Source organism: Cygnus olor, chromosome 1 (genome assembly GCF_009769625.2).
Source record: "Cygnus olor isolate bCygOlo1 chromosome 1, bCygOlo1.pri.v2, whole genome shotgun sequence".
NCBI classification, from domain to species: Eukaryota; Metazoa; Chordata; class Aves; order Anseriformes; family Anatidae; genus Cygnus; species Cygnus olor.
The window spans coordinates 63,341,316-63,366,080 of NC_049169.1; the positions used below are offsets into that span (position 1 = coordinate 63,341,316).

Here is a 24,765-nt window from a genome sequence, read left to right on the forward strand (position 1 = left end):
ATACCATGTCAAGAGAAGATAGAAACAGGCTGTTATCTCTTTTGTGTGAAATAATAAAATGCACTTCCATAATAACTTCCCCATGTCCAAATAATAAGGTGGTGAATATAATGATGTAAGATACCTGTCAAGTCCACCCTCTGTTTCTTATGCTACAAGTATTTTTAGTCTATTTTATTTGAATGAGGAGGGGAAAAAAAGAAAAAAAAGAGAAAAGAAATAATAATAACAAAAATTTTCTGTAAAGCTGGGGCTTTAACCTCTATTGTAAGAAGTAATGCTGCAATAGAAAATGTCTTAAAATACTTTCTCCATTAAAATTACAACAGGAGTCCTTAAAAGTGCATGTAGAAAACAGACATATTACTGCTTTTCCTATGTCTGCAAATGACACAAACACTTAAAAAAACACTTAAAAAAACACTTAAAAAGTAAAAGAAAGGATGGAAATAAACTATTTCCACCTAACACCACCTTAGACCCACTATTAAATGTACTTGTAATGCAGGAAAACAAGCATCAGCCATGCTGAGAAGTGAACAAGCACGTGGAAGACAGAAGCAGAACTTAAGGAAGTGAAGCAATCAGCTCTAGGAAATCCACAAGCCCAGCATGCATGCCCCGGCCCCTTTGGACCTCAGAAAGGCCAGGAGTTATAGTCAGGAGAGGACCCACGGTGGGACAGCTGGAGATGTCCCCAATGCACCCCTTTTTCTAAGATATTTTGCTTTTAACAGCAGCCGACTTCCTAGCACAACATCTCTCAATGACTACTGAGACACTTAAATACAGATAATATTATTAATAATAATAGTGACATTAAAAGTATAAATTATTGAGCCAGAAAATCATCTTAGTCTTCCTTAGCTACTGCTTGAAGTCAGTTATGCAGATGTGGAGCAAATATCACATACTGGCAAACAAGGAGTTATATCCTGCAGTAACGCTGCAAATATATTTACTTAGCTAATACTGCAAAGCTGAACCTGCACCTAAGCTATGAATGTGAGCAAAATTTAGTATATTAAGCTCTTGGATTGCCACCTCGTGGCTAATGCACGCATAACTTCACTTTGGTGTGGGGAGGAGTGTTGATAAGGAATTCCGCATGCTGCATAACAAGCTAATAAACGCTGGCATAAGTCAAGGCAGAATTTTATATATAATTATATTTAGTGGGTGACATTGGCAGTAGGGTGATGGTTGGATCAGATGATGTTGAAGGTCTTTTCCAACCTTAATGATTCTATGATTCTATGATTTAACAATGATACTTTGCAATGGAATGAGACTCTTCTCCACAAGAAAAATATCAACCAAATACTAAGTGAAAACTTAAGTGCAAAGTGAACACATAAGTTACCACCACTGGTGTGATGTGTCAGTTGTGCAGTCCTCACTTAGCCTGGCACTCCTGTCAGTTGGACACAAAAGAGACATATCCTAAAAATAGAGTGTTGCCAACAGTAAGTAACAAAGCTTCAAAATTACTTCAGTTAAGGCACCTTTCTGGGAAATTCTTCCAATAGTTTTCAAGGCCTCAGGGTGATGCAAAATTCAATTGAGACAGAGATGATTGTGGTTTATGGGAAATGTTGCCTTCTTTTGAGAATTAGATCCCACAATACTGTAGTGTCTGAATTTGATTACGTACATCTCCATTTGACAGCAGGGAAAGGCAAAGTTTCCATGGAGCCAGTAAAGAATGAGGAAGAAAACATAGGTGGAGGAGTGTATATGAATGCCAGTGACATTAGTTTTTGGCCAGTGTACCATTTGGGCACAAAACAATCTCCACAGAAGCCTTTCATACTAGTCTTTTATATTTACTTTAATTTCACATAGCAGTTCTGGACTCTCCAAGTAATTTCCTTCAAACCACCAAGGTGATTATACACGTGAATAGGCAACCAGAGGGAGCTTCAGTTTTCATACACAGTTTTGGTTTCCTCCTTTCCTTCAGTGTCAGCATCATGCAGAATTGAGAATCGGACAGCCAGGATAAAGGATTCCTGCTTGAACAAATCAAGTGGAAAAAATAACATCCTCATTCTCACTATTATCTCTTGCTAGTTCTTATGCTAGTTTGTGTTATTTGCCCAATTGTCTTGCCAGGAAAACAAATATCTTTTCAGAGCTATCCTATTTATCTCAAGAAAGACTAAGCCTTTACTATCACAAAATGCCTGAAAAAAAAATCATTTTCTAACAAGGCTGAGATACATGACTTTGTGATTTATAGGAAGATCACATACAAAGCCTGATGATTTTGTAATAAAAAGGCTCAGCACCTCGATCATCTCTAACCATATCCACATTTCTACATAAGCTCAACTTGTCTTCTAATAGGACTCAGTCCTGAACACTTTCTATCGTCCGTTGTTACATTATTGGGATGCCATAATACAGTCAAGAGAGATCACCTTAGGCTTTGTCTAATTCTTTTAAGTGAATGGTTCTTAGAACAAATAATTTGACAGTTGCAGTATGGTGGTACACCATGAAAAGGTACACAAGATTTTTTTTTCCTATCTCATTCCATTCACATAATGCCCAGTATTCAATGGCCACTGCTGCTACAATAGTGCAAAAAGTAAATTATGCTGTCACTGGATATAGTTCCCTCACAAGGCTGGTAGATGTACCACATGGTACCTAATTAGAATCACAGAGTAATTTTGATCTGAAATGGTAATCTGGAGGTTATGTAATCCAACTCCCTGCTCAAAGCAGGGCCAGCTTCAATATACAATCAGATTATTCAGTTCTTAGATAACAGTGGACCACCGTGAAGTATTCAATCTATAGTTTTACACACCATTCTCAGATAACCTAGAGTATAAAAAGCTTTCTACAAAAGCCAAACACTGTGTGGCATTGAAGATAAAACATTTAATGTTTATGCATTCACAGCTAAAATTAAGCTGAGTTTTATTTTTGTTGTGGAATTAAGAAAATTAATGAAAGACAAAATATGAGTTTCAGTTATATCAAAAAAGCACAATGGTCCTTAGAGCATCTGAAAGCAAAGCAATTAAAGCACCCATGGCAAGCCCAAAATGCAAAGCCTGTCACTCTTGTTCTGGGCAGAAAGGACTCAGGAGCTCTGATTCACAAGCTGCCATGGTTGTGCTTAGCACAGACAAAGGTTTGTTTTCTCTTGAACGCCAGATGTCATCCGTAAACCCTTCGTTATGTGAATGAGTTCATAGCCTGGCGTTCTGCTGTGACATATCCAAAGAAGATCCACAACACTGAAATAGTCTTGCACATGAGAGGCTGTGATTGGCAGAGCAGCACGCTGGGCTTGCTGCTGCCTGCGATATGCTCTATTCTCACGCTACACATGTACAAGTTTGAAAAACGTCTTCAGAGGCACTCACATAACAAATCATGCTCCCCAGGTGAGTAACAGCTCCAAGGAGGAAACATTACCACTGCCCATGCCATCTATTAACATTCTAGCTACAGACAAAAACATCATTTTTTTTCCAGTATGAATATATAAATATTGTTTCACCCATGTGTTTCACCTGCTCTGTTCTGTTCCAAAAAGCAATGACAAATCTGGCTAAATGGTTCAAATTAAGTGCATCACCAGGATCATGTAAAGTAAGAGGAACTGTGTCTGTTGAGTACCCCCAGAAAAGACAAAGAGAGACCAGCCACTCTTTGCCTCATAGAATGATTTGCTATTTTAAGTCACAGGAAAACACAGTCTTCACAACATTTCTATATGTAGACAATTTAACATCACTTTATCCTCATCTTTCAAGTAGGGAAAGCAAACACAACATAATGCCACCGTTTGCTGGCAAACTCCTTGCATTCTACTATGTGGCTCATTAACAATTAGGGTACATTGGTATGCCGCATTGATGAGATAAAGTGATGGGGAAAAAAAAAAGTATTAATTGATACTTAGGAATCTAGTAGGTAGAACGGACCACCTAACTCATCAGATTCACGTTGCCACAAAAGTATGCTCTCATGCAATAAAGGTTTGATGGATGTCATTAGAGATTTTTAAGGATAACTGTCATAATATAAATGGGCAAAAATATTTCCTGGCAATAATAACCTGTAACCTTCCTGGTCAGACTGGGCATGACACTCTGGTGACTCCTCCATAAGACGAGCTAGGAACGTATTCAAATCTTCTTTTCTAAGCATAAGCATGGATGATGAAAACCTGAGCAGGTCCATATCAACAAGTCACAAGTAGCAGGTAAATTCAAATAGATTCATGCTACAGAAAAGACACTGTGGATTACTGCAGTTCTGGCAATACGGCCGAGTATTTGGGCAAAAGAAAATATAGAAATACATAATACATAGATATTTGTTTATAAAAATCACATATAGATTAACTGTCAGAAAATACCATGAAGTGAGACAAAGAAAAGTTGGTGCTGGTGTGGCCTAAGGAGCGCACACCAGTTCCTGCTATGCAGCACTGAGCTTGTTAGCAGCCATAAAGCAATACCACCGTAAAAACAACAAATCTAATAAACCCCACAAAAAGTAACACTCAAAGAAAAGGTCGGGGCTGTGATTAACCTCCTGCTGCTCACTGTATCTACAAAGAAATGATCAAACTTCTGTTGTGAGGTCTTGTTTTTGGGGCTCTGGTTAACCTCCTGCTGCTCACTGCATCTACAAAGAAATGATCAAACTCCTGTTGTGATGTCTTGTTTTTGTATTATTTCCTGAAGCCAAAGATGTGTGAGTTTCAGTTAACTATATTGAGATGATTAACTGGAGCAAAGAGATACAAACCATCCTCCATGTCCTAGGCTCCAGAAGGTCTCTCATAAGATTAAAATAAAATAAAATAAAATAAAATAAAATAAAATAAAATAAAATAAAATAAAATAAAATAAAATTTTTTCTTCTAACTTACTATTGTAACTGTAGCAAAGAGAATACTGTAGTAAAGAGAACAGTTGTGTGTGCGTGCACATATGAACATATAATTTAGTTGTGTTTATTCACATTTCAGAAATAATAACCATCCTTTACCCAACATAAATACAAAGAAAATGAAAAGGAACATCTAGTACTTTGGACTGTCAACCCCCTTTTATTTTTACCAGCCACCATAATAAGACTTCAGAAAAAAAAAAAAAAAATTTGTACCGTCCCTGTTAAGTACACAAGTACCAATCTAATGACCTAAAGTCCTTCACAGATTCTTTTCTTACAAAGTACCATTAGCACAACCATTAAATATTTCTCATCCGTAAATATTTCATCACTGATGCTTAATTCACTTTTTGTTGTTGTTGTTTTGCAGTATTTTCCTCCAAAACTTGCTCTCCTTTCCATCGTGTTGTTCCACAATGAAATAGAACAGAATAATTCCACACTTCACTTACCCACAGGTCTGTTAGCAAAAAGTCTTCAATGATAATGACTTTTGAACAACAAAACAAACACTTAAAAATGACTTCTTGGTCACCTGTAAAATGCAGAGGCACATAAACACTTGGTTTTCCACGCAGTACTACCCTGGAAGCACGCTGTCATTATTTGTGTGCCATGTGGAGGTCACTTTGGTGGACTAGAGGTGGCCAGGCCAATGAGAAGTTGGCCTGTCATGGCTACACACACACAAATGCTCTCCCCTACTTAAAATGATGGATTAAAAGATAGAGTTTTTATCAGTATTATTATTTATCACTGTTCAGACCTAAAAAAAAATTAAAAATAAAATCTTCCCCAGTCTGTGTTAACTCCTGTGGCATTAATCTAAATACCTTCTCCTATTTTACTTCTGAAATGTATAATCTGCCAGTACTTATCTGTGTGGTCAATACACAGAGCGAGACTGTCCAAGATTGGAAGGGCTTGTTACAAAAGCCATGCAATTTCTCAACGAATCACCAAAAGAGTTGATATAATTTTCCATACTCAAACTTGCTGTTAACTACTGTTGACTTCCTCCTACTACAGGGCTTCATGAAAGCATCAAGCCATACTAACCACATGGGATTTCAAAGGCTTTTTCAGTGTCTTTTAGAACTCCTGCTGCATTGAAGTAGACGCATTGCTTTGTTGCAGTGAAGCAGAAGGTCGCAGAAGGTCAATCAAAAGGAGGAGTGGACAGTTCTGGGAAGCGGTAGAAGAAACAAGAACATTATTTTGCTGGTCTAGAAGTTCCTTGAGGTGGCACATGACTTGAGCAAGCTATTCCCATCATGCTGCCATGCCAGCAGAAGTGATTTAATTCAACAATACAGAGAGAACAAGAAAGTCAACAGCAGCTAAAACGCAAAGAAACTGAACCCAATTTCTGATTAATCATGACAAAGACAGTGTTTTAAGCAGGTCCAAATTTAGAAAGTTCACGAATTCTAGAGTTCTTAAGTTTTAAAATTCTGACTTTGTAATCTTACTAATTTCAATTTAACAGCCTGGTATCAGTTCGGCCCAAGTAACTACTCAAAGCTGGAGACCCGATTTCTAATGTATTTGAGAAGGAAAGTAATGTGAAACCCCGGTGTTTTGGGATGGCGGATTGGGAAAAAGTGAAGAACGAGCCAAAACAACGTTCTTTTAGGTGGATTTTCTTTAATACCCTGAAAGATAAAGGCACGCAGGAGATAGCCCTGCACCACTTTTACCGTGGACTATTAAAATCTTTAATTAATTGGTAACAGAACACACAACATCTTCACGTCATGTAACTTTAATCATAGAATCATAGAATATCCCGAGTTGGAAGGGACCCATAAGGATCATCAAGTCCAACTCCTGGCACCGCACAGGTCTGCCCAAAAGTTTAGACCATGTGACTAAGTGCACAGTCCAATCTCTTCTTAAATTCAGACAGGCTTGGTGCAGTGACTACTTCACTGGGGAGCCTGTTCCAGCGTGCAACCACCCTCTCGGTGAAGAACCTCTTCCTGATATCCAGCCTAAACTTCCCCCGCCTCAGCTTAACGCCGTTCCCGCGGGTCCTGTCACTGGTGATAACGGAGAACAGGTCACCTGCCTCTCCACTCCCGTTGTACCGTTTGTACCGTAACGTACCGCTTATGAAAAAAAAAACAATAATAAAAAAATCACGGCAAGGCTCCGAGAAGCTGCATTTTGTAACCGACCCCACTGCGGGGGCCCCGCAGCGCCCTCAGGCGGCCTCCGCCGCGGCTGAGGCCGGGCCCGCCCCTAGCAACGCCCCGCCCCGCCCCGCCCCGCTCCCCCGTCGTGCCCCGCACAAGATGGCGGCGCCCGTGCTGGGGCGGCGCTGCGGCCGTGCGGCGGGGCTGCGGGGCGGCCTGCGCCAGGCCCCGCTCCCGGCCCCGCTCCCGGCCCCGCGGCCTCTCCACGAGCGGGCGCCGCGGTCGCGGAGCTCCGCGGGCCTGCTGGCGGCGCAGTGCGAGCGAGGCCTGTTCCAGGAGGTGTTCCCGGGGCAGGGCGCGGAGGAGCAGCTGGCGGCGCTGCTGGAGCCGGGCCGCCCGCCCGTCACGGCGTACTGCGGCTTCGACCCGACGGCCGACTCGCTGCACGTCGGCCACCTGCCGGCCGTGGCGGCGCTGCTGCACTTCCAGCGGGCGGGCCACAACGTCGTGGCCGTGGTGGGCGGCGCCACGGCGCGCCTGGGCGACCCCAGCGGGCGGCTGCGCGCTCGCGAGCCGCTGGCGGCCGAGCGGGTGCGCGCCCACGCGCGGGCCCTGCGGCTGTGCCTGTGGCGGCTCTTCGAGAACCACCGGCGGCTCCTCTGGGCGCCCGGCCCCGGCGGGCCCGGCCTGGGGCGGGCCGAGGTGCTGGACAACGCCCGGTGGCTCGGCCGCCGGCCGCTGCTCGGCTTCCTGTGCGGCGCCGGCGGGCGGCTGCGCATGGGCACGCTGCTGAGCCGGCAGGGCTGCCGCGAGCGGCTGCGCAGCGCCGAGGGCATGAGCCTGGCCGAGTTCGTGTACCCGGCGCTGCAGGCCTACGACTTCCTGCACCTCCACCGCCGCCGCGGCTGCCGCGTCCAGCTGGGGGGCGCCGACCAGATGGGCAACATCATGTCCGGCTACGAGCTCGTCACCAAGTACGGGGGGGGCCGGGGAGGGAGGGGGAGCCCGGCTCCCACCCTGGCCGGGCGGTGTGGTGAAGCGCTGCTCGTCTGCAGAGTCTGGTGCGAGTGCTGCAGAGCTCACAGAGCGTGTAGGCACGTCAGTGTGTGCTCCGTGTGTGCTATTGCAATGTCGACACAGAAGGCGAGCGCTACAGGTGTCCCAGCCCCTCGAGCAGCATCAGTTAGTACTTAGACCAGAAGACAAGATACAGGACGCGTGAATGTGCCAGTGCCGCTGCTCACAAAGCTGTTTATTTGAAGTACTTAAACTTCACTAGACCCAAAGAACTTAAGTTTTTAAGCCCGAGGTATTTTTTCCTAAAGCACGCTTCATAAAAGTGTTCTCACTTCTTTCGCGTGCCCTCCCCCCCCAATAATTTAACTGCTTTACAGAAAGGATAGCATCTTACAGAATGTTGGAGTGTTCCTTAACTTTACCAAAATGTGATTTATATTCTTCTTCAATCTTCTCAGGATGACAGGAACAGATGTGTTTGGAATTACTGTACCCCTTATTACCAGCACCACTGGAGATAAACTGGGAAAGACTGCTGGCAATGCAGTTTGGCTCAACAGAGACAAGACTTCTCCCTTTGAGCTATATCAGTTCTTTGTCAGACAACAAGATAACATAGTTGAAAAGTAAGTGCTTTTTCTTCATCTTGCTTTTTGCCAGATCCTAACTGTTCTATGGGGATATGTGCAATGCAAGGTCATGTAATTCGTATCATTTCTCATGTCTCCTTGTAGACATATGTGTTAACTGCAACCACATGTTAGTTAAACAGGCATGACTGATTCATAAGTACAGAGGTTAGTGGAACCTGTCTCCATGCTGCTATATGCATCATAAATTACTATGTGCATGACTGGACAAGGAAAGTATAACACGTGTCATTCTGCCAGTAGGGTGAATTAAATTTATCTGATGGATGTTAATTTTAGTACTGTAACATCATGACAGCAAGTGAAATCTCTCCTGTAATAACTAACTGCAGGTTGATAGATAATAATACATAATCACCAGAAGTTTTTGGCTAGTACGACGTATTCAGAAACACTACATTCTGATTGCAGGTTGCTTAATGACTTACGCGTGAAGTTCAACATTTAGAATTGCAACGCAATATGGATTCTTCCTGTAATATGGATTTCTTTAAGAGAGAATCATTTTAGCGTTGCTAAAGAAGTTTGAATGACAAAGACAGGAAATCCACAGTGATGCTTATGTAGACAAAGTAACTTTTTGCCTGCTCATAGATACCTGAAACTCTTCACCTTCCTTCCTCTTGAGGAGATTGCCCACATCATGGAAATGCACGCTAAAGAACCTGAAAAATGGGGCCCTCAGAAACGACTTGCTGCAGAAGTAACCAAGCTTGTTCATGGTACAGAGGGGCTGGAGTCTGCTAAGAGGTGAAGTTTGATTTGTCGAGCAGTTTTCTTTCAGATTTATTCAATGGTAATTATCCAAGGCTTTTCAGGGACTGTTTTCATGGAGTCAGTTGTTGCTCAGCTATTAAGAGAAAAAATGTAGTAATGCTGTAGACTTGAAGATACAATAATGATACAAGATTGCAGGAGAGTTGGTTCAAAAAAAAATAAATTCAGGGTGGCAAGGGAAGTACTCCTAAGTATTTCTGTGGACCCTCAGATGATGTCAGGGAGGGGAATCTGCTTAATTGAACTGCACTTTGTGCAAAGATGAGACAACTCTATTTTGAATGATCTTTGTTCTCACAGGTGTACTAGAGCCCTTTATTACAGCAGTGTGGAGGCACTGGAAGCTATGTCTGACCAAGAGTTACAGGAACTTTTTAAACAAGCTCCTTCTGCTGAATTGGTACTTGAACCAGGAATGAGTGTGCTCGACCTATGTCGCAAAGCAAATGCCATTCAAGATGGACCTAGTGGGTATGTTATCACCTGCACTCTTAAGTAATACCTCACTTCAGTGGTTTGAAGTAGTGTGCTTTTTCAGATGTTAAACGGAAGGTCAGAACAACCAACACCGGTAGTAACGTGTTAGCTATCTACATACCACTTTTAAATAAGAGTGGGACAGGATGCCTCACTATGCTTTGAGGAGAAAGTGTATGGATAATGCAGTGTCATGTACTGTGCTTAAAAAAAAATCTACAGCTGATGAAGAGACAGCTAGCAACAGTGCAAGTTTCCTTATCCCTCTCAGAAAGTGTTGGAATTCTGGAGGCTAAGGTTGATCTCAGTTACTCTTGACCTGAACTAAATTTAAACTGCTTAAGATGTAAAAATTATTCCATTATAGATTAAACATACAAATAAAAACCTGTGAAGTAGCTCTTAACTGATCTTACAATACTTAGCAGCAATAGATGGCTTCCTCTTGCAATTACAAGTTGTTGTTTTTGTGCTTTTTTTTAAGGTACCAGAAAATTACAGATGGTGGAGTGTCAGTAAATGGGATTCGAGTAACCAATCCTGAGACTGTTCTTATTCTTGGACAGCATATTCTCAAGAATGGAGTATCATTGCTTAGGGTTGGAAAGAAAAATTACTACATTATAAAATGGCTGCAGTTGTGACAACAGTGTTTCTCTACTGCTTGTTTTTTTTCTGAATTTTCTCAGAGCATACTCTGTTGAAGATGGACTTGAAGATGTTTCTATACTGTGCGTTACTATGCAGCTCACAAACTGCCTGATACCAAAATACAGCAACAGGGTTCAAATAAAGGAAGCTAAGATTCTAAGCATGTATGATTTCATGTTTTGTTTCTGACAGTAAGTTACTGAATCAGAAAGTAATAGAAATTATTACCAGATTTTTCCTCTCTGCTGTACATCTGATTCCTTCAGATAAGCCACGCTTCATGTAGACCACAAATCGCAAATAGCCTGAAAAGATGCACACCCTACATTATGGCAGTTGTACCTACATTTGGATCTTTGGACTCCATTGAAGTTAAGTATTACTATTTATTACAGCTGGGCTTTTCCTTTTTTCCTAACGCACAGCTTCTATAGTTAATGCAGTGGCTGTCAGTATCAGTAGCTAGACTTGTGCGACATGGCTCTGTCCACTATGAAATAAGATACAGAACTATCTAAAACATGCAAAAGGAACAGTTGGAATTGCCATGGAAAACAGGCACAACTAAAAATACAGAACTGGAACACTGTCATATGCAACTCTTAAGTTTTTTTATTTTGCATAGATGTTATTCCAACAAAGAGATTTTTAGATGTTCTGCCTTACTCAAAGTACCATTTGTAAGAGGATGTGAACAAGAAGACAGAAAGATTAATTCCAGAGTCCACAGATGGATAGTAGGCTCTTGCCCTACTTTAACAACCTACTGCCTTGCAGGAGGGAGGGGGAACAGTGACCAGATACTCTACACCATAATTCACAGCAAGATGAGCAAAAGCATTCTTGAAACTAGTACTTCTAACAGAGGATGTATGCTGCTGTCAACTTCTGACTTCATCCTAACGCAGGAAACCTGGATAAGTGGGTAAGAAAAAACAACCTACAATCATTTTTTTTTTTTTCGGGACATTTGGTTTAAAACAAGTTGCAGAAGATTCATAATAAATAAGTGGAATGGTTAAGCCCTGATATGTAAGCTTCTTATTCTTGGTTATGTTATGGACATACTGCATACAAGCTTTCCAGCCTTAATGTGGTTAAGAGAGCATATTCACTTCTTGAAATGTGAGACAAATCAGACCCTTCAGACAGAGCAACACGCAAACACAGTACGTCTTGATTAAAGAACAAAAACTTGACCCTACTACTTATGGCCTAGCCAACATTTGGGATCATAGCATCCTCGTTGCCATTTAAGGACAACATGAAAAGTGAGAATGTACTTCAGAGTTGGTGGAACAACACCATCTACATTTAAAGGCAGCATTGCTTGATTTCATTGCTCTGAAAAAGGAAACCAAAAAAAACAACCCTTCATTACTAGTCACTACAGCTGCTTACACACCTGAAATCAATACAGTGGCTTGCTAAATTTAAACTTTCCCATGATAGGGGCTGGATCATTTAGGGAATATAGGTCCCACATTATTCACAACCAGATCAACAACAAGAAAATAAAACCACATGTGGTTACCAAAAATATTTGCAGTACATAGCCATACTTGAATAACTTCGAACTAGTTAACTCAAGTGCTAAATTATAGTATTGTAGCAGGTTGGCTCAAGCTTTTTTTTTTTTTTTTTTTAAAGGGGCCTTCCGTACCCTAGTACAAATAGTTGTGAAACCCTCAGTCTTATGAGGTGCTCATTTAGGGCATCGATTGCAGTGCTGTTTGCAAGGGTTAGAGTAATCCTTAGGTGAAAGAGAATGATTTCCTAGTGTGTGAAACTCTATGATAATACTGTTTTGCAGCCACAGTAGGAGAGGCCTTAATCTCAGCTACCCGAATGTGGTACTGCAGCATCAGCTCTTTTTTTTAGAATAGGTCATAGCATTGCAGGTGGTTTAAACTACCTAACATACAAGAATGGGGAAATAACTTTAAAAGAAATTCTAAGGGAATTCTAATTCCTCATCTCAAGAATCCAGATGTTGTGTGTTTTCCATTTTTACTCTGTGATCAATTTGACAGTGGTTTTGTCTGCATTGTCAATTGAGATTTCAGTACGTTACAATGGTTTGCTGCTTACATATCTTTTTTTTTTTCCAGATTAAACTGTAATAGGGTAGTACTTCAGTAGCTCAGTACATGGAGTTAATAGTGCTAACTCCAGCCTCTAGATCCTGCTTACCTGCCTGATAACAAGATCCCTATCCTATACATTATATATTTACTATATTTCTTCATATAACATAATATTAGTATAATTATACATCATATATAATTATATAGCTATAGTATGTATTGCTATATAAAGACAGAAGTAGTTATTTATTCCTATCTTGAAAAAAAAAGTCTCTACATACCTTGGCAGCTCTCAAGATGAGTTTGTTTTGCTTGTCATTTTGCCTTAAGCTGCAGTAATGATCAGAGCTAAAAGACCCTAAAAGATCATCCAATTCATTTATGTTAGAATTTACCTTGTTCCTCAAATGGCAGAAGCATTACAGCAATACAAAAACATGCACCTGAGAACAAAATACAGCAGTAACACCCTTGTTAACCTCCAGAGAAATACAACAGATTAGATTTGACAGCTACTTTCTGGTTGCAGGAAATACACTTCTAGGAGTAGAGTAAGTCATATTTGTTATATCTGATCTCACCTGCCTTTTTCCCCTTCATTTCCACATGGTGTTGATCCACAAGTATCCTCTAATTTCAAGTTTGTTTTTTTAAAGCATTAGCACCCACTTTGATCAAGTATTAAAAGGATTTTATTTGTTTTTACAAATACACAACTGAAAAAGAATGAAATTCTTTGTGTACAAGGTTTTTAATGAGATCCATCAACTCCAAGAAATTTATTCTGTTTTTCTTTCTGACCAACTGCTAGCAATCTGAACCTTTCCCTGACTCTTTCCAAAGCCACAGCTGGATGCAACCACTACTTCTCATGGACAGCCTGTACAGGGTGCTGCATCTGAATATTAGAACAGTTAGGCCAAGAATCAAGGATGACTGGAAAAACTTAGACTTGAATATTAACACTATTGTGCCAGCTAGCAAGAATGTGGCTGCTTTCAAGAAGTGCTTAACTTAGTAAAGCTGTCACAGTGAAGAGGTAAAAGGACATGCAGCAAATGAACTAAAAAGGAGCTATCTGAACATAGAAACACCACTAGTTTAAAGGGGGTGGCTGTTTGGGCATAAACCAATATTCAGTTGGTCTACTGTTTTTCTTTTAGACTTCAAAGGAAAAGTCATCTAACTCACCTCAAAGCACACAAGTTAAAAAAAAAAGTAGGTGCATTTGAGAACTTCAGTATCTACAGAAAACACCAGTTAGCAGTCTGCTCTCAGACTAACAGATTTAACAGTGAAAAAAAACACAACAAATATTACTCAGGATAATTCAATGCAAGTTAGGAACAGGGGCACAGCATATTGGCAAATTGTTACCCCTGCTGTAATTCCATAAAGCAGGGACATGAGTTTGCAATGTATCCAATCTGGCATCTCTCAAAGCCATCATCCCTCCATAAACCAGGACTCAAAGGCAAGTTCAGTTTGAGGCACACAGACAGTCCCCTTACACACTAAGTGAAATTGGACTATGAAAAAAAACACAAGTAATTTATTGACAAACTGATCACACACAGATACTGTGTTTTATTTACAGTAGTACCACACATAGGTCAGGTATCAACGTCAAACATTTAGTAGTCTAAACTTAGCTACAGAGGTTATTCTCCCCCATGACTGTTTCACTGGATAGTAAGTTGTCTTTTGAGTTAGCTTGAAAGTTGTTCATTGATGACAAAAATATTTTGGGTTTAAATTAAATACGGTTGACTAGAAGACATCTGTAGGCAATCAGTCTAATCTAGTGAGAATTTTTCAGTTGCTACCTCTAGTAGACATTTTTACCAATTCCTCCATTATTTCTACTAAGGGTGGCAACAACAGTAGCACTTTGACACGTTGTTTAAAAAACAAGCACCATCAGCAGTCTGTCCACACTATAACTTCTGCAACTACTACAAGAACTGAAAATGTTAAATTGCAGAAGGACAAGTGCAAACATATGTAAGGCTGTACAAGTATAGTTAGTTACTCTATAATCTTATAAGAGCATATAGTCCTGCCACCTGACCTAAAAGCCAGTTCAAAACTTTTATTTCTGGGATAATATATTTTGTATATCATCTGTTTATTTAATAACAGGACTGTTACAGCATGGATTTTTAAAGATTTGCATTAAGCATGACAAATCAACTTCATTTCTTGGCACTCAACTCACTTGAAAATTTGCAAAACAAAAAAAATTCAAAAAACAAGTTAGCATTTTGGAAATTTCACATGACATTACAGAGCCAGTTATCACTTGCAAGGATTTCGTAAATAAATGGAACTCATTTGCCTTATTGCAGCATTTCAAAACTTTGCAAGTAAGAACATCTCCTGCCAACAGACTGTTGATCAACATTTGGGAGTTAAAGCTTAGTAGCAGTTCACTTAGGGACAGTTCTACTTTGTTGAAAACGTATTTCTTAGATGTCAAAAGTACAAGGGAAAGAGATATCAGGTGAATTCCAACTAGAAATGCAGTACTTTTGACAAAATTCTTAAGAGCTCTCACTGTTCACCAAAATTGATTTGAAAAGTGGCTTGCACTTCAACTTCCACTACAGTCACATTTCTTAAATGTACCATCTCTGGATAAGAAGCGAGAAGTTAGAATTACTTCCTTTGTATTCATTACATCTAATGCACACATCATGACTTTTTAGGCCGTTTAAAAATACAGAATATATTTCCATGTCCTGCATGAATTATTTCAGATAATGCATAAAATAACTATACAAAAAATTACGTGTAAGACTTAACTCCTTGGGTTTATATTGGTACCAAACTGAAGACTACCATGTGAAAAATAAATCTTTAAAACAGACCTTGTTGGAAATTGAGGTCTTAACTGGTTCTGAATTTTCAATCTTTAGCATTTAGAAAAGGAATTCCACTTCAGTTAACTGATGAAACAGGAAAAGGAACTGAAAATGGGAATAAAAACCTCATGGTACTGGCCCAATGCACTAAGAGCAAGCCATGGCTGTTAACAGCAGTGTCTTATTTTTTACATGCAAGTTGTGTTAAAGATAAAATATCAGCAATACCACAGTACACGTTTTTTTACTTTATACAAAAAAGTAAATCTGTTTGAAAAGTACATGCAAGTGTGCTGGCTGGAATTTAAATAAATTTTTATTCATAAAAATTAAAATGCTTACTCTTTAAAGGTTAGTGAGAACAATATTTATCTGTATGAATTACAATCAGAAGAAAATAACTCATCAACTTAACTTCCAACTTATTTCCTAATTTGATTGTCCTCAAAAAAAATAAAAAAGCTACTTACAGCACAGTAAAATTTCCTCAAAAGCAAGTGTAATTTCTAGTATAAATATTCCAATTCTACAGACTTTCTTTCATGCTGTCATACCTTCTAAAGTCTGGAAAAAGTTGTGGGGATCCCCTTCTCCCTGGCCAACTTAATCTGTTTTTGAAAGAAACACTTACTATCCCATAACAGTTTTGAAATCCATTTTTATTTTTTTTCAGCTCTGCCAGAACAAATTTACTATTGGATGGTCCAGGGGCTTGGTCCCAGGGCGAGGAGGAAGGGGAAGGTGGTCTTGTACCTGATTATAAACCCCAACGTTTATACACAAGCTCCAGTGCACATCAACAACTTTGCACCCACTTTTTAGTAGTAGGCTGTTACTTGTTCACAAGCTCCAGGCTAATTCATCCAACATGATGCTCCATTAAATGAAGATCAAAATTTTGTCTGCAGTTTTAACATTTGGGAAAAAAATGGGGACACACATACGTAGCGATACGGTAGACATCTCTACTGTGCTATAAAATTGACACCTCCATCTGCCATAGTGCATGCAATATATTCATGAAAGAAAATACATGGTGCTCTCTTCACAGTATTTAAACCTCTACTGTAAAAGCAGCTTAAAACTATGCCACAAGACTACACTGTCCATCTTAACCACAGGCAATCTGTTCAGCAAATCAGGCACTGGAACTTTAATGTTTTTTCCCCAAGTTCAAATGAGCCTGTCATTGAGACAGTAAGACTTGGTCTGCTTTAATTTGCACCAGAAAGCTGGTAAGGAAACATTTAGAGCCATTTATTATGTGGATTAAATATGACTTATTTTGCAAAATACAGCATATTTGTCTGTTTGCAAATCAAACCAACTGTCTTTACATGAGCAGATTTACACAGTTGCAGTACACAGATAAGAGTTCATAAATAAAAATTCTATTCCGTATACCATGCCTAGCAATTTTCAAGTCAATGTAACCTCCAATGCATATAAATAGTGTGGCTGGTACAGTCTTCACCAAAGATGTGTCTCCCGAATCTCTGCAATGATTTGACTGGCTCGCTGCAGGGCCTGCACACAGAAGGACAAAAAAAGACAGAGTTATTTACTGTTTCTGAAGGGATTTCTCAAAGAGGCAAGGAACATCAATCTAGAAAGTCTGATATTAAAATTTAAATCAAAGCCAGTCGCTTTCATTAAAAAAACGAGTGGTAACAATCTGCAACAACATTAACTCCAATCTGGACAAATCCAAAATTAAGTTTGGTCCTGTGAAGTTTACAGTTTGAAAAACAATTCCCCTCAATCAAATATGTTTATTGTATATGAACAAGGATTAAACTTGCTATAGGAGATCTTGGCCAAGTGAGATCTCAAGAGTATCCAATCTCTCAAATGCACAGTCTGTATGCAAGAGAGAAGCACCTTTTGCTATTTCTTTATTGAAGCTGCACTGGCATCTGAGAGGCATTCTTTTCTATACAGTTCAATCCAAAGAAACATAATGAAAAAATGGAGTTCTGTAAAACGGATACATCCTACATGCACTGTCATACAGATGTACACTGTGGTGATGATAACCAAGTCTCAACGTTCCCACTGTTTATATTACAGGGAGCTACCTAGAGATACAGCAGCCACTGGCCCATAGGCATTGTGTGAAGCATTAGAAAATGGGAACAGTAGTTAAAACACTGTAATCAATCCTTTCTCCCCCCCAAAAAAACTACTGAACACAATAGAGGGAAGTTAAATAAGAGCAAGTGATCAAAAACAAATGTGTAAGTTAAAAGAATACCAGATGAGAGCTTCTGCTTTACACCTCAAATACAGTTTAGCTCCTTTCTTCCCAAGTACTCAGTTTACATAATGCTATGTAATATTTCTACTCACATATTGCTTCTAATTCCTCTAGCAGAGAGAAATAATATCCTGACATACTTTTTAAAAAGCAGCAGAATTAAAAAGCAAGGCAAATCTTTCAAGAATCTCACATTTACATGGTTTCAATTTCATCAGCTGTTCTCATGAGCTCCTGATTTTTATTTTTTTTTAAAATACCTTTAGCATATCAGCTGCCTCTTTTCTTCGCTGCGCCATGTCTTCAGACTCTGTCAGAAGGTCATCCAACAGCAAGGATTTATACAGCTGGCCTACCAGCTCACTCTGAAGAGTGTCTTTCACGTGGTTCACCAGAAAATGCATCACTGCCTTTGGCACACTGCAAGCACAAAAAGATCGTTGCTTCATTAAAGCTAATCAAAACCAGGTCTGCTCTAAATTTAAGAATGCACAATGTGAGCAAACAGCTACACAGAACCTTGGCTCAAACTACCAGGAATCTACTGCTAAATCAAGTTTTCAATCTCAAGTAAATGAAGTATCATGTGCAATTTTAAGAGCTGAAGAAATTCTTCAAATAGGATGGCAATATTGTAAAGGACATGAAAGTATATATGGTGTAAAAAATACATTCAAAATAAATTACTTTTTTCACTAGAGACCAGAACTCAAATCTCTACTGTGTTAGGCACAAAAAAAAGCTAAGTATTTCACCCGAGAATCAATCTTCATGTGTAAGTGAGTAGGAGAAGAGGCAAGGAAAGGACTGAAGCATCCAATCTTACTTATCAGATGAACTGAAAATAGGATCAGTGTTCAAACACTGGGCCATATTATCTCTAGCATGAGACAGCATGAGGGCAATTTTCATCTGCAAACGGAGTTTAAGTGTGCAAAATATATTTGACTGGAGTGGAGGCAGGCAGGAACCAATGAGAACCAAGAACAATCCTTCAGAAAAAGACTACAGAAGCTGTAAAGCAACATTTTTCAGTTCTATGTCAGGCTACAGTACCCCCAAAGAAGCCATGGTTTCAACTCTAATTTCCCCACCATTAAAGTTCCTGAAAAAAAATATTAAAGTATTGAATCTAGCTGAACATGATTTTCTTGGGGACTTAAGGTGTGTGTATCTTTACTCTTCTGAAAAAGCAGGCAAAAATATTTACTTGAGCACTGACAAAGTCAAATCGTTATACTAACACAGCAACCAACAACGAAAATACCGATGGTCCTTCCCAACTGATAAATAAAAAATATTAGTTTAAACAACCTTGTTGGCGTAACACTAAGCAGTATTTTGCAGCTAGTGTGGTCTGGGAGCTCACATAATCAGTAACAACTCATTAAGCAGTGGCCCCATCACTCTTCTCGCGCCCACAGCCCTAAATCTAAATCTAAATCGTTATCCTGGGCAGATTGAGAGTTTTCGCTCCAAAGAATGCACTTCTTTCAGAGTGCTGCAATTATCATTGCAGCATTAACTTGACAAGGAGCATGCAAGTCTAAGCAGCCAGATCCAAGATCAACCTAGATCCATCACCACATCTCAGCTCTTGGAGTCATATTCCCAGATTTGGTTAGGAATTTTCCCACTGCATTATGCTGCTTTAAGGGTCCTTACTGGGCAGCTGGGGGAAGACTTCTGGTAAATCATGATGAGACAGTATGGGTCTATTAATACTGAAGTTATTCAATTTACGTCCTCTTTTCAAGCCAATACATTGCAAGTTCTACCAAAAGAAGAACTGAAGAAAGAAGCCCAAAATATTTTGGGAGTCACCTAGCTATGAGTGAAAGCAACCCAAAACTCAGGTTCAAGGCCGTGTGGGGACAGGTACCATCCAAGTAAGAGCCTGAATCAGCTCTGCAAGTATGATGTGGGATGGACATGAGTACAATCTTTGAAAGATATCTCCTAAAAATACTTCTGAAGTAGGTAAAAATGCTCTAATGCATCAAATTTACAAAGCTTAAGATAGCATTTTTGCTGCATATTTACTGCAAAGATTGTAAAAGGCTTAGAGCACGTGAGGAAGTAACACTACTAGTAGTGACACAGCAGTAAAATTAAGGTAAACAAAGCAATTCCCTACCATGAAACATGAAAAATTATACTGAAGAGAATATTCGTTTATTTCTGGACAGAACAAAAATTCTATGGCCTTGCAAATTTTCTCTAAACTCCAGTTTCCAGATTCCCCATTTTCCCACATATATATACATATACATATAAAAGGAGTTATGTTTTTCCACAAAGGCTGAAGGGAAATTAAGTGTTACACCATCCTTTGTTACAAAAAAAAGTGTGACAATTTTTAAGGAAGACTTCAAAGATTTTCCATAGTTGCATACAGTGGAAATACATCTTATGTTATTTCCATCCTTATAGCTAAGGACTAGAAAACTTGGCCACAGTTCCTATTCGACCTCCCTATTTGAAATAATAGGATAGCAAAGCAGAGTTCTACCATTGCTACATAGTCCCCAGAGTTTATTCCAGTTATTTGCTGCAAAACATACATCTAAATTGCAGCATACTCCAGAAAAGCTGTCATCTCCTAAATAACAAATTGAACCATTTACATCAATATAACACAGAACTAAAACCATTAGAGAAAACAATACTTCAGCCTTCTTAACTCTGAGAGGTTGTTTTACTGCTGCTTCCTCTTTAAAGAAAAAAAAAAATATTTTCCCTCTACTTAAAAAATAAAAACATGATAAAAAAGCCACAATTATACACATGACCCTTGAGATATCACAACATTTGTATGGCTTAAATATTTCTAGGCAGTTTGGTTTTACCTGTCCTGAATGTTCTTTCTAACAATAAGGAAGTAAGATTTAATGAGTCGTTCAATCACTTCACAATCTCGTTGCTCACGGGCAGAAAGTTTGCGTGCAACAGGTACAGGCTACGTAAAAAATAAAAACATCAGGTTACAAATTCTGCTCTTTATATACATGTATAAACATCAAACTGGGGGAGATCAAAAGAAACTACTGCTCTTTTAGTCTGGTAATTTGATACATGTAACCCGTCTAGCAATAAACCTATTATTTAGAAAAAAAATCAAAAGACATCAACATCCCAATCTTTGAAACTGAAAGGTCAGAGGGCACCACCACTTTATTTTTTTTGTAAAAGCTCACTAAAGGAACGAAGCTGTGCAACAACTAAGAATTTTCATCTATTTTTACTTTAAATGCCTTTTGTTTTTAATGATTCCTCTAGTATCAAAAATGCCACCTTTAGCAAAAATGAGTAGGCATTTGAGTTGAGACAGGAGCTGAAATTTATTTCTGTAGAAAAAGTGATCTAGACAGGATTTTACTTGCATAGGAATTTGTGAAAGGAAGCCACATATTCCAAATCATAGGCTGAAACTAGAGGAGGAGAAAAGAAGGACTGAGTAGCAGGAAGGGAGGAGAAAGGGGATAGAGCTCCTCGTTCCTATAGTGGTAACTATTTATGAAGATATATATTACTATCCAAGTCACAAGAGCTGGAATTCATGTATTTTCTTTCCTGAGTCTGAATTATGAAGAGGAGGTATCTGTCTTTCATGACGCTCACCACATCTAATAGGTTTACAGCATGTCCTTTTTGAGGACTAGCAGGAAGGGCTGCAGCTGGTTTTGATTTTTCCTCTGCTGATGCCTCTTCTGCTTTTGAGGGTTTAAGCATTCCTCTCCAGTTGCCTGTTCCAGACTCCTGGGACACATCTCCTGTTCCAGGAGCAGCCTGCACAAACAACACAGTAAAGAAAAATTGGGGAGTTAAAACACTAGCACTGCAAAGCAGCGTCTGATCAAATCTATTACTGAGTTAGAGGTAACTAAGAAGCAAGATTTTCATACATATAATTTTCTTTCTACATCCTGTTCTTCACTTCCCCCACTTTTGTTTTCCCTTTGGGAAACTGATTAGAAGGACACTTTCAATCTATTAATGGATATAACTTAAGAGTTGTTTTTGTTTCCTAATTCCTAAGAAATAACTTGACACTTCACAAAACAAATCCCATCAAAACCCTATAATGTGAAGTTCAAAGACTTGTATTACAGCAACAGTTTGCTGCTTTGCTGCTTACAGCAGAAACAAGAGTATCAATACAGCGAAAGCTTTTTAAACTTGCATCCTTCCTAATAATGGTATGAAATTGTTCAAACAGCCAAGGTCTCCAGTTGTTTAAAGGTCTACAGATCACTTCTGAAATATGGAAGTCTTCCTAAATCTACTGTTTTTTACCACACAGTCCTGGACCTATACTATCATGATCATTCTGAAAGCACATTTGAGGGATCACCACAGCTCTTAGAAGAGCTCTTGAATTTATTTATAAATTCTTTATACAGAAACCAAAGTTCCTTACAATGACAGCTAAAAAATACGCACTTTTATGTTTCCAGGTACCAAAGCTATGAATGTATTTGTGCTGCCAGACCTCAAGTTACTGAAGGCTTTTCTGTACTAAATCAAGAAGAAAAACCTTCATCTTCTGGAAGTGAAGATCACAGTTTCTGGGAGTAAAGCTTTCCATTCCAGGGAAAGAATGACTCTCTGGTCTTCTGAGAAGAGGACATAACACCCAACTCTTACACATTAGAAATCACTGGACAAAAGAAATATTAGTAGATGGTATCCACCACATGTTAGATAAATATATAAAAAAAAAAGACTTTATTTTGATGTGGAACGGTCTTAATTTTTGGTTTGCACCTTTCCATAAGCCTAGCAGCTCTTCTATTTACTACCATACTGTAAAAAAAGAAACAAAAAACAAACAACAGTGTAAACTAAGTGCTGGTCATTAAAGACTCTGAACTGCTACTACTTATGTCTTCCTTCAGGAAGGAAATAAGCTAAAACTATCTACTGTGTTTACAATTAAAACACCACCATGGATGACCCTGGTTCTAAAGAGCGTGATGAAAAAAAACATGGCAAACGGTTGCATGTCAGGAGGAAACCCAGCTAAACTGTGCACATAAGTCTTGTTAAAATTGCACAAAACTGTTCAGAGACATTGCACCAAATATATTGCAAGAATTCAAATCAACCTCTTCTAATAAGAGGTAACCACTGATAAGGACAGCTCCATTACTTTTTTTTCCTGATTGTAAGAGAGCTATTCAAAGTGGCAGAATTCCCCATGGCTCCCTCATTCAGTGTTACTGCAGAGTGGGCTGTATCTCCCGAGCAATTTCAGAAACAAAGCTACAGTCTTTCACACCAAACAGAGCACTGAGCATGCACTAACTACTTAATAATAGGAAACAAACCAAATTTGGCAGTTTCCTGCAGTCACAGGAAAGTTGGCAGTTTCTGTGGTCACAACAGTATCCTCACAACTGCTCCAGATTTCTTTATAGATGTTTGCAGCATATCAGAACCAATAAATCTTTGACCAAAACCATAATAAAGTTCCAATACCAACTTGAACCACTTTGCTCAGGACAGAAATGGCAGCTTTACACAGAGGCAGAATGTACGTGTGCAGTGAAGCAAAAAGCCTGAGTCCTCTTGGTTATTCCTGCTACCCAGTTTGGTGACTATCCATCGTCTCTGACTTCACGTAAAAGCAATTAGCAATAAAGTCTTTACACTACTGAGCTGTTATTTCAACATGACAGACAGCACGCCTGAAGTGTAAAAAGCCACTGCAGAACACGTTTCACAAATAGAAGTGAACCAGGGATTGAACAATTAAGTAAGACAACAAAAAGGGGGCTCAGGTTGGAACAAAGCCTGTAAGGATTCCCTGCAGGAAGCAGGAAACTCACATTTTTAGTTTATCTTCTGTTCTCCTTCTTTAACTGTCAACACATTAAAAACATGCAGTTTAACAACCATGCTGAAAAACTTTGATCACAATACTGTTGCACCAAACAAGCAATTGACTACAAACAGGGGCAAATTTTGCACCACAATATATTACAACCCAGGGTTAAAACAGAAAGCAGTGGCTTTGCCACCTAGTAGTACATCTCTACCCACATACTACAATCATGAAATGTCAAGTAGTCTACACCCGGTAGGACACAGTGGGTTGGGGACAGAGCCCTAAATACAGACTGCTTTCCACAGTACCTGAGGTGCACCACAACATACTTCGCATGCAGTGCTTATAGGAAAAATCAAGACAGACCTTGCCATCAGCCTCAGCAGAAGCAGCAGTAACAGTCTCCTGGGAAGCAGGTGTCAATGCACCTGGAGCTTTAGTAGACTAAGGAAGGTGAAAAATGCAGGGAGGGAAAAAAAAAAATTCAACTGAAAAACCACCAAATCTACCTAGCAAACTTATGCACTTTTATTTGCTAATATCTTTTTGTATTTAAAAAAAAAAATCCAGAAAAGAAAAGGTTTTGGATTTGCAAGCAACACAGTAATATAAGCAGAAAAAAAAGCATGTTGAAGGCAGTTAAAGGACTTTTGCCTTATCTGGGTTTTGATTTTTCAGCTCCTTCACTGATGATTTAAATATGAAGTAAATTTAAAAAAGGATCAAACAGCACTGAAAGCCATCTCTAGATAGCTACCTTAAATTCTCAGTTCGTTTATCAGCTGACTTTTACTAACTAAAGGCACTAATATTAAAGTCCACTCTGAGACTTCATCTTTTTAAGCTAAGAAAGAAACTGATTTCTCAGCTGTAATAATTCTTACTCTTACTTCTGTAATAATTATTACTCCTGCAATAATTCATATTACAACCTGTGATGAGTCTAAACCATATTCTGTACATTTGAATTCTAAATACTTCACAGAATATTAAATACATGACTGTCTAAAATCCTAGCTGTCAGTCTGTTCATTCCCACAAGGCAGTATTTTCATGATGCTTGATAACCAAGCAACAGAAACAGACCACAC

At 39.2% G+C, this 24,765-nt stretch overlaps 2 protein-coding genes across 5 annotated transcripts in view; one reads left to right on the plus strand and one right to left on the minus strand.

Moving 5' to 3' along the window:
- Positions 1–7,040: 7,040 nt before the first annotated feature.
- Positions 7,041–10,796, plus strand: YARS2 (tyrosyl-tRNA synthetase 2). Its single transcript, XM_040545248.1, has 5 exons — positions 7,041–8,038; positions 8,540–8,707; positions 9,326–9,481; positions 9,809–9,979; positions 10,470–10,796. Exons 1-5 carry the CDS (start codon positions 7,041–7,043, stop codon positions 10,627–10,629), a joined length of 1,653 nt encoding a protein of 550 aa, XP_040401182.1. The 3' UTR covers positions 10,630–10,796.
- Positions 10,797–14,290: 3,494 nt separating this feature from the next.
- The window catches only part of DNM1L (dynamin 1 like), a 39,143-nt gene continuing 28,668 nt past the window's right edge, over positions 14,291–24,765 (minus strand). For 2 of the 4 annotated variants that reach the window (XM_040561489.1, XM_040561477.1), the window contains 5 exons: positions 24,041–24,118; positions 21,466–21,633; positions 20,694–20,803; positions 18,105–18,264; positions 14,291–17,114 (listed from right to left, as the gene is read on the minus strand). In XM_040561489.1, the coding sequence (XP_040417423.1) occupies positions 17,058–17,114; positions 18,105–18,264; positions 20,694–20,803; positions 21,466–21,633; positions 24,041–24,118 (573 nt within the window). In that variant the 3' untranslated portion in view covers positions 14,291–17,057. The remainder of the gene's footprint in view (positions 17,115–18,104; positions 18,265–20,693; positions 20,804–21,465; positions 21,634–24,040; positions 24,119–24,765) is intronic. The other 2 variants (XM_040561507.1, XM_040561500.1) reach the window with 1 other exon arrangement.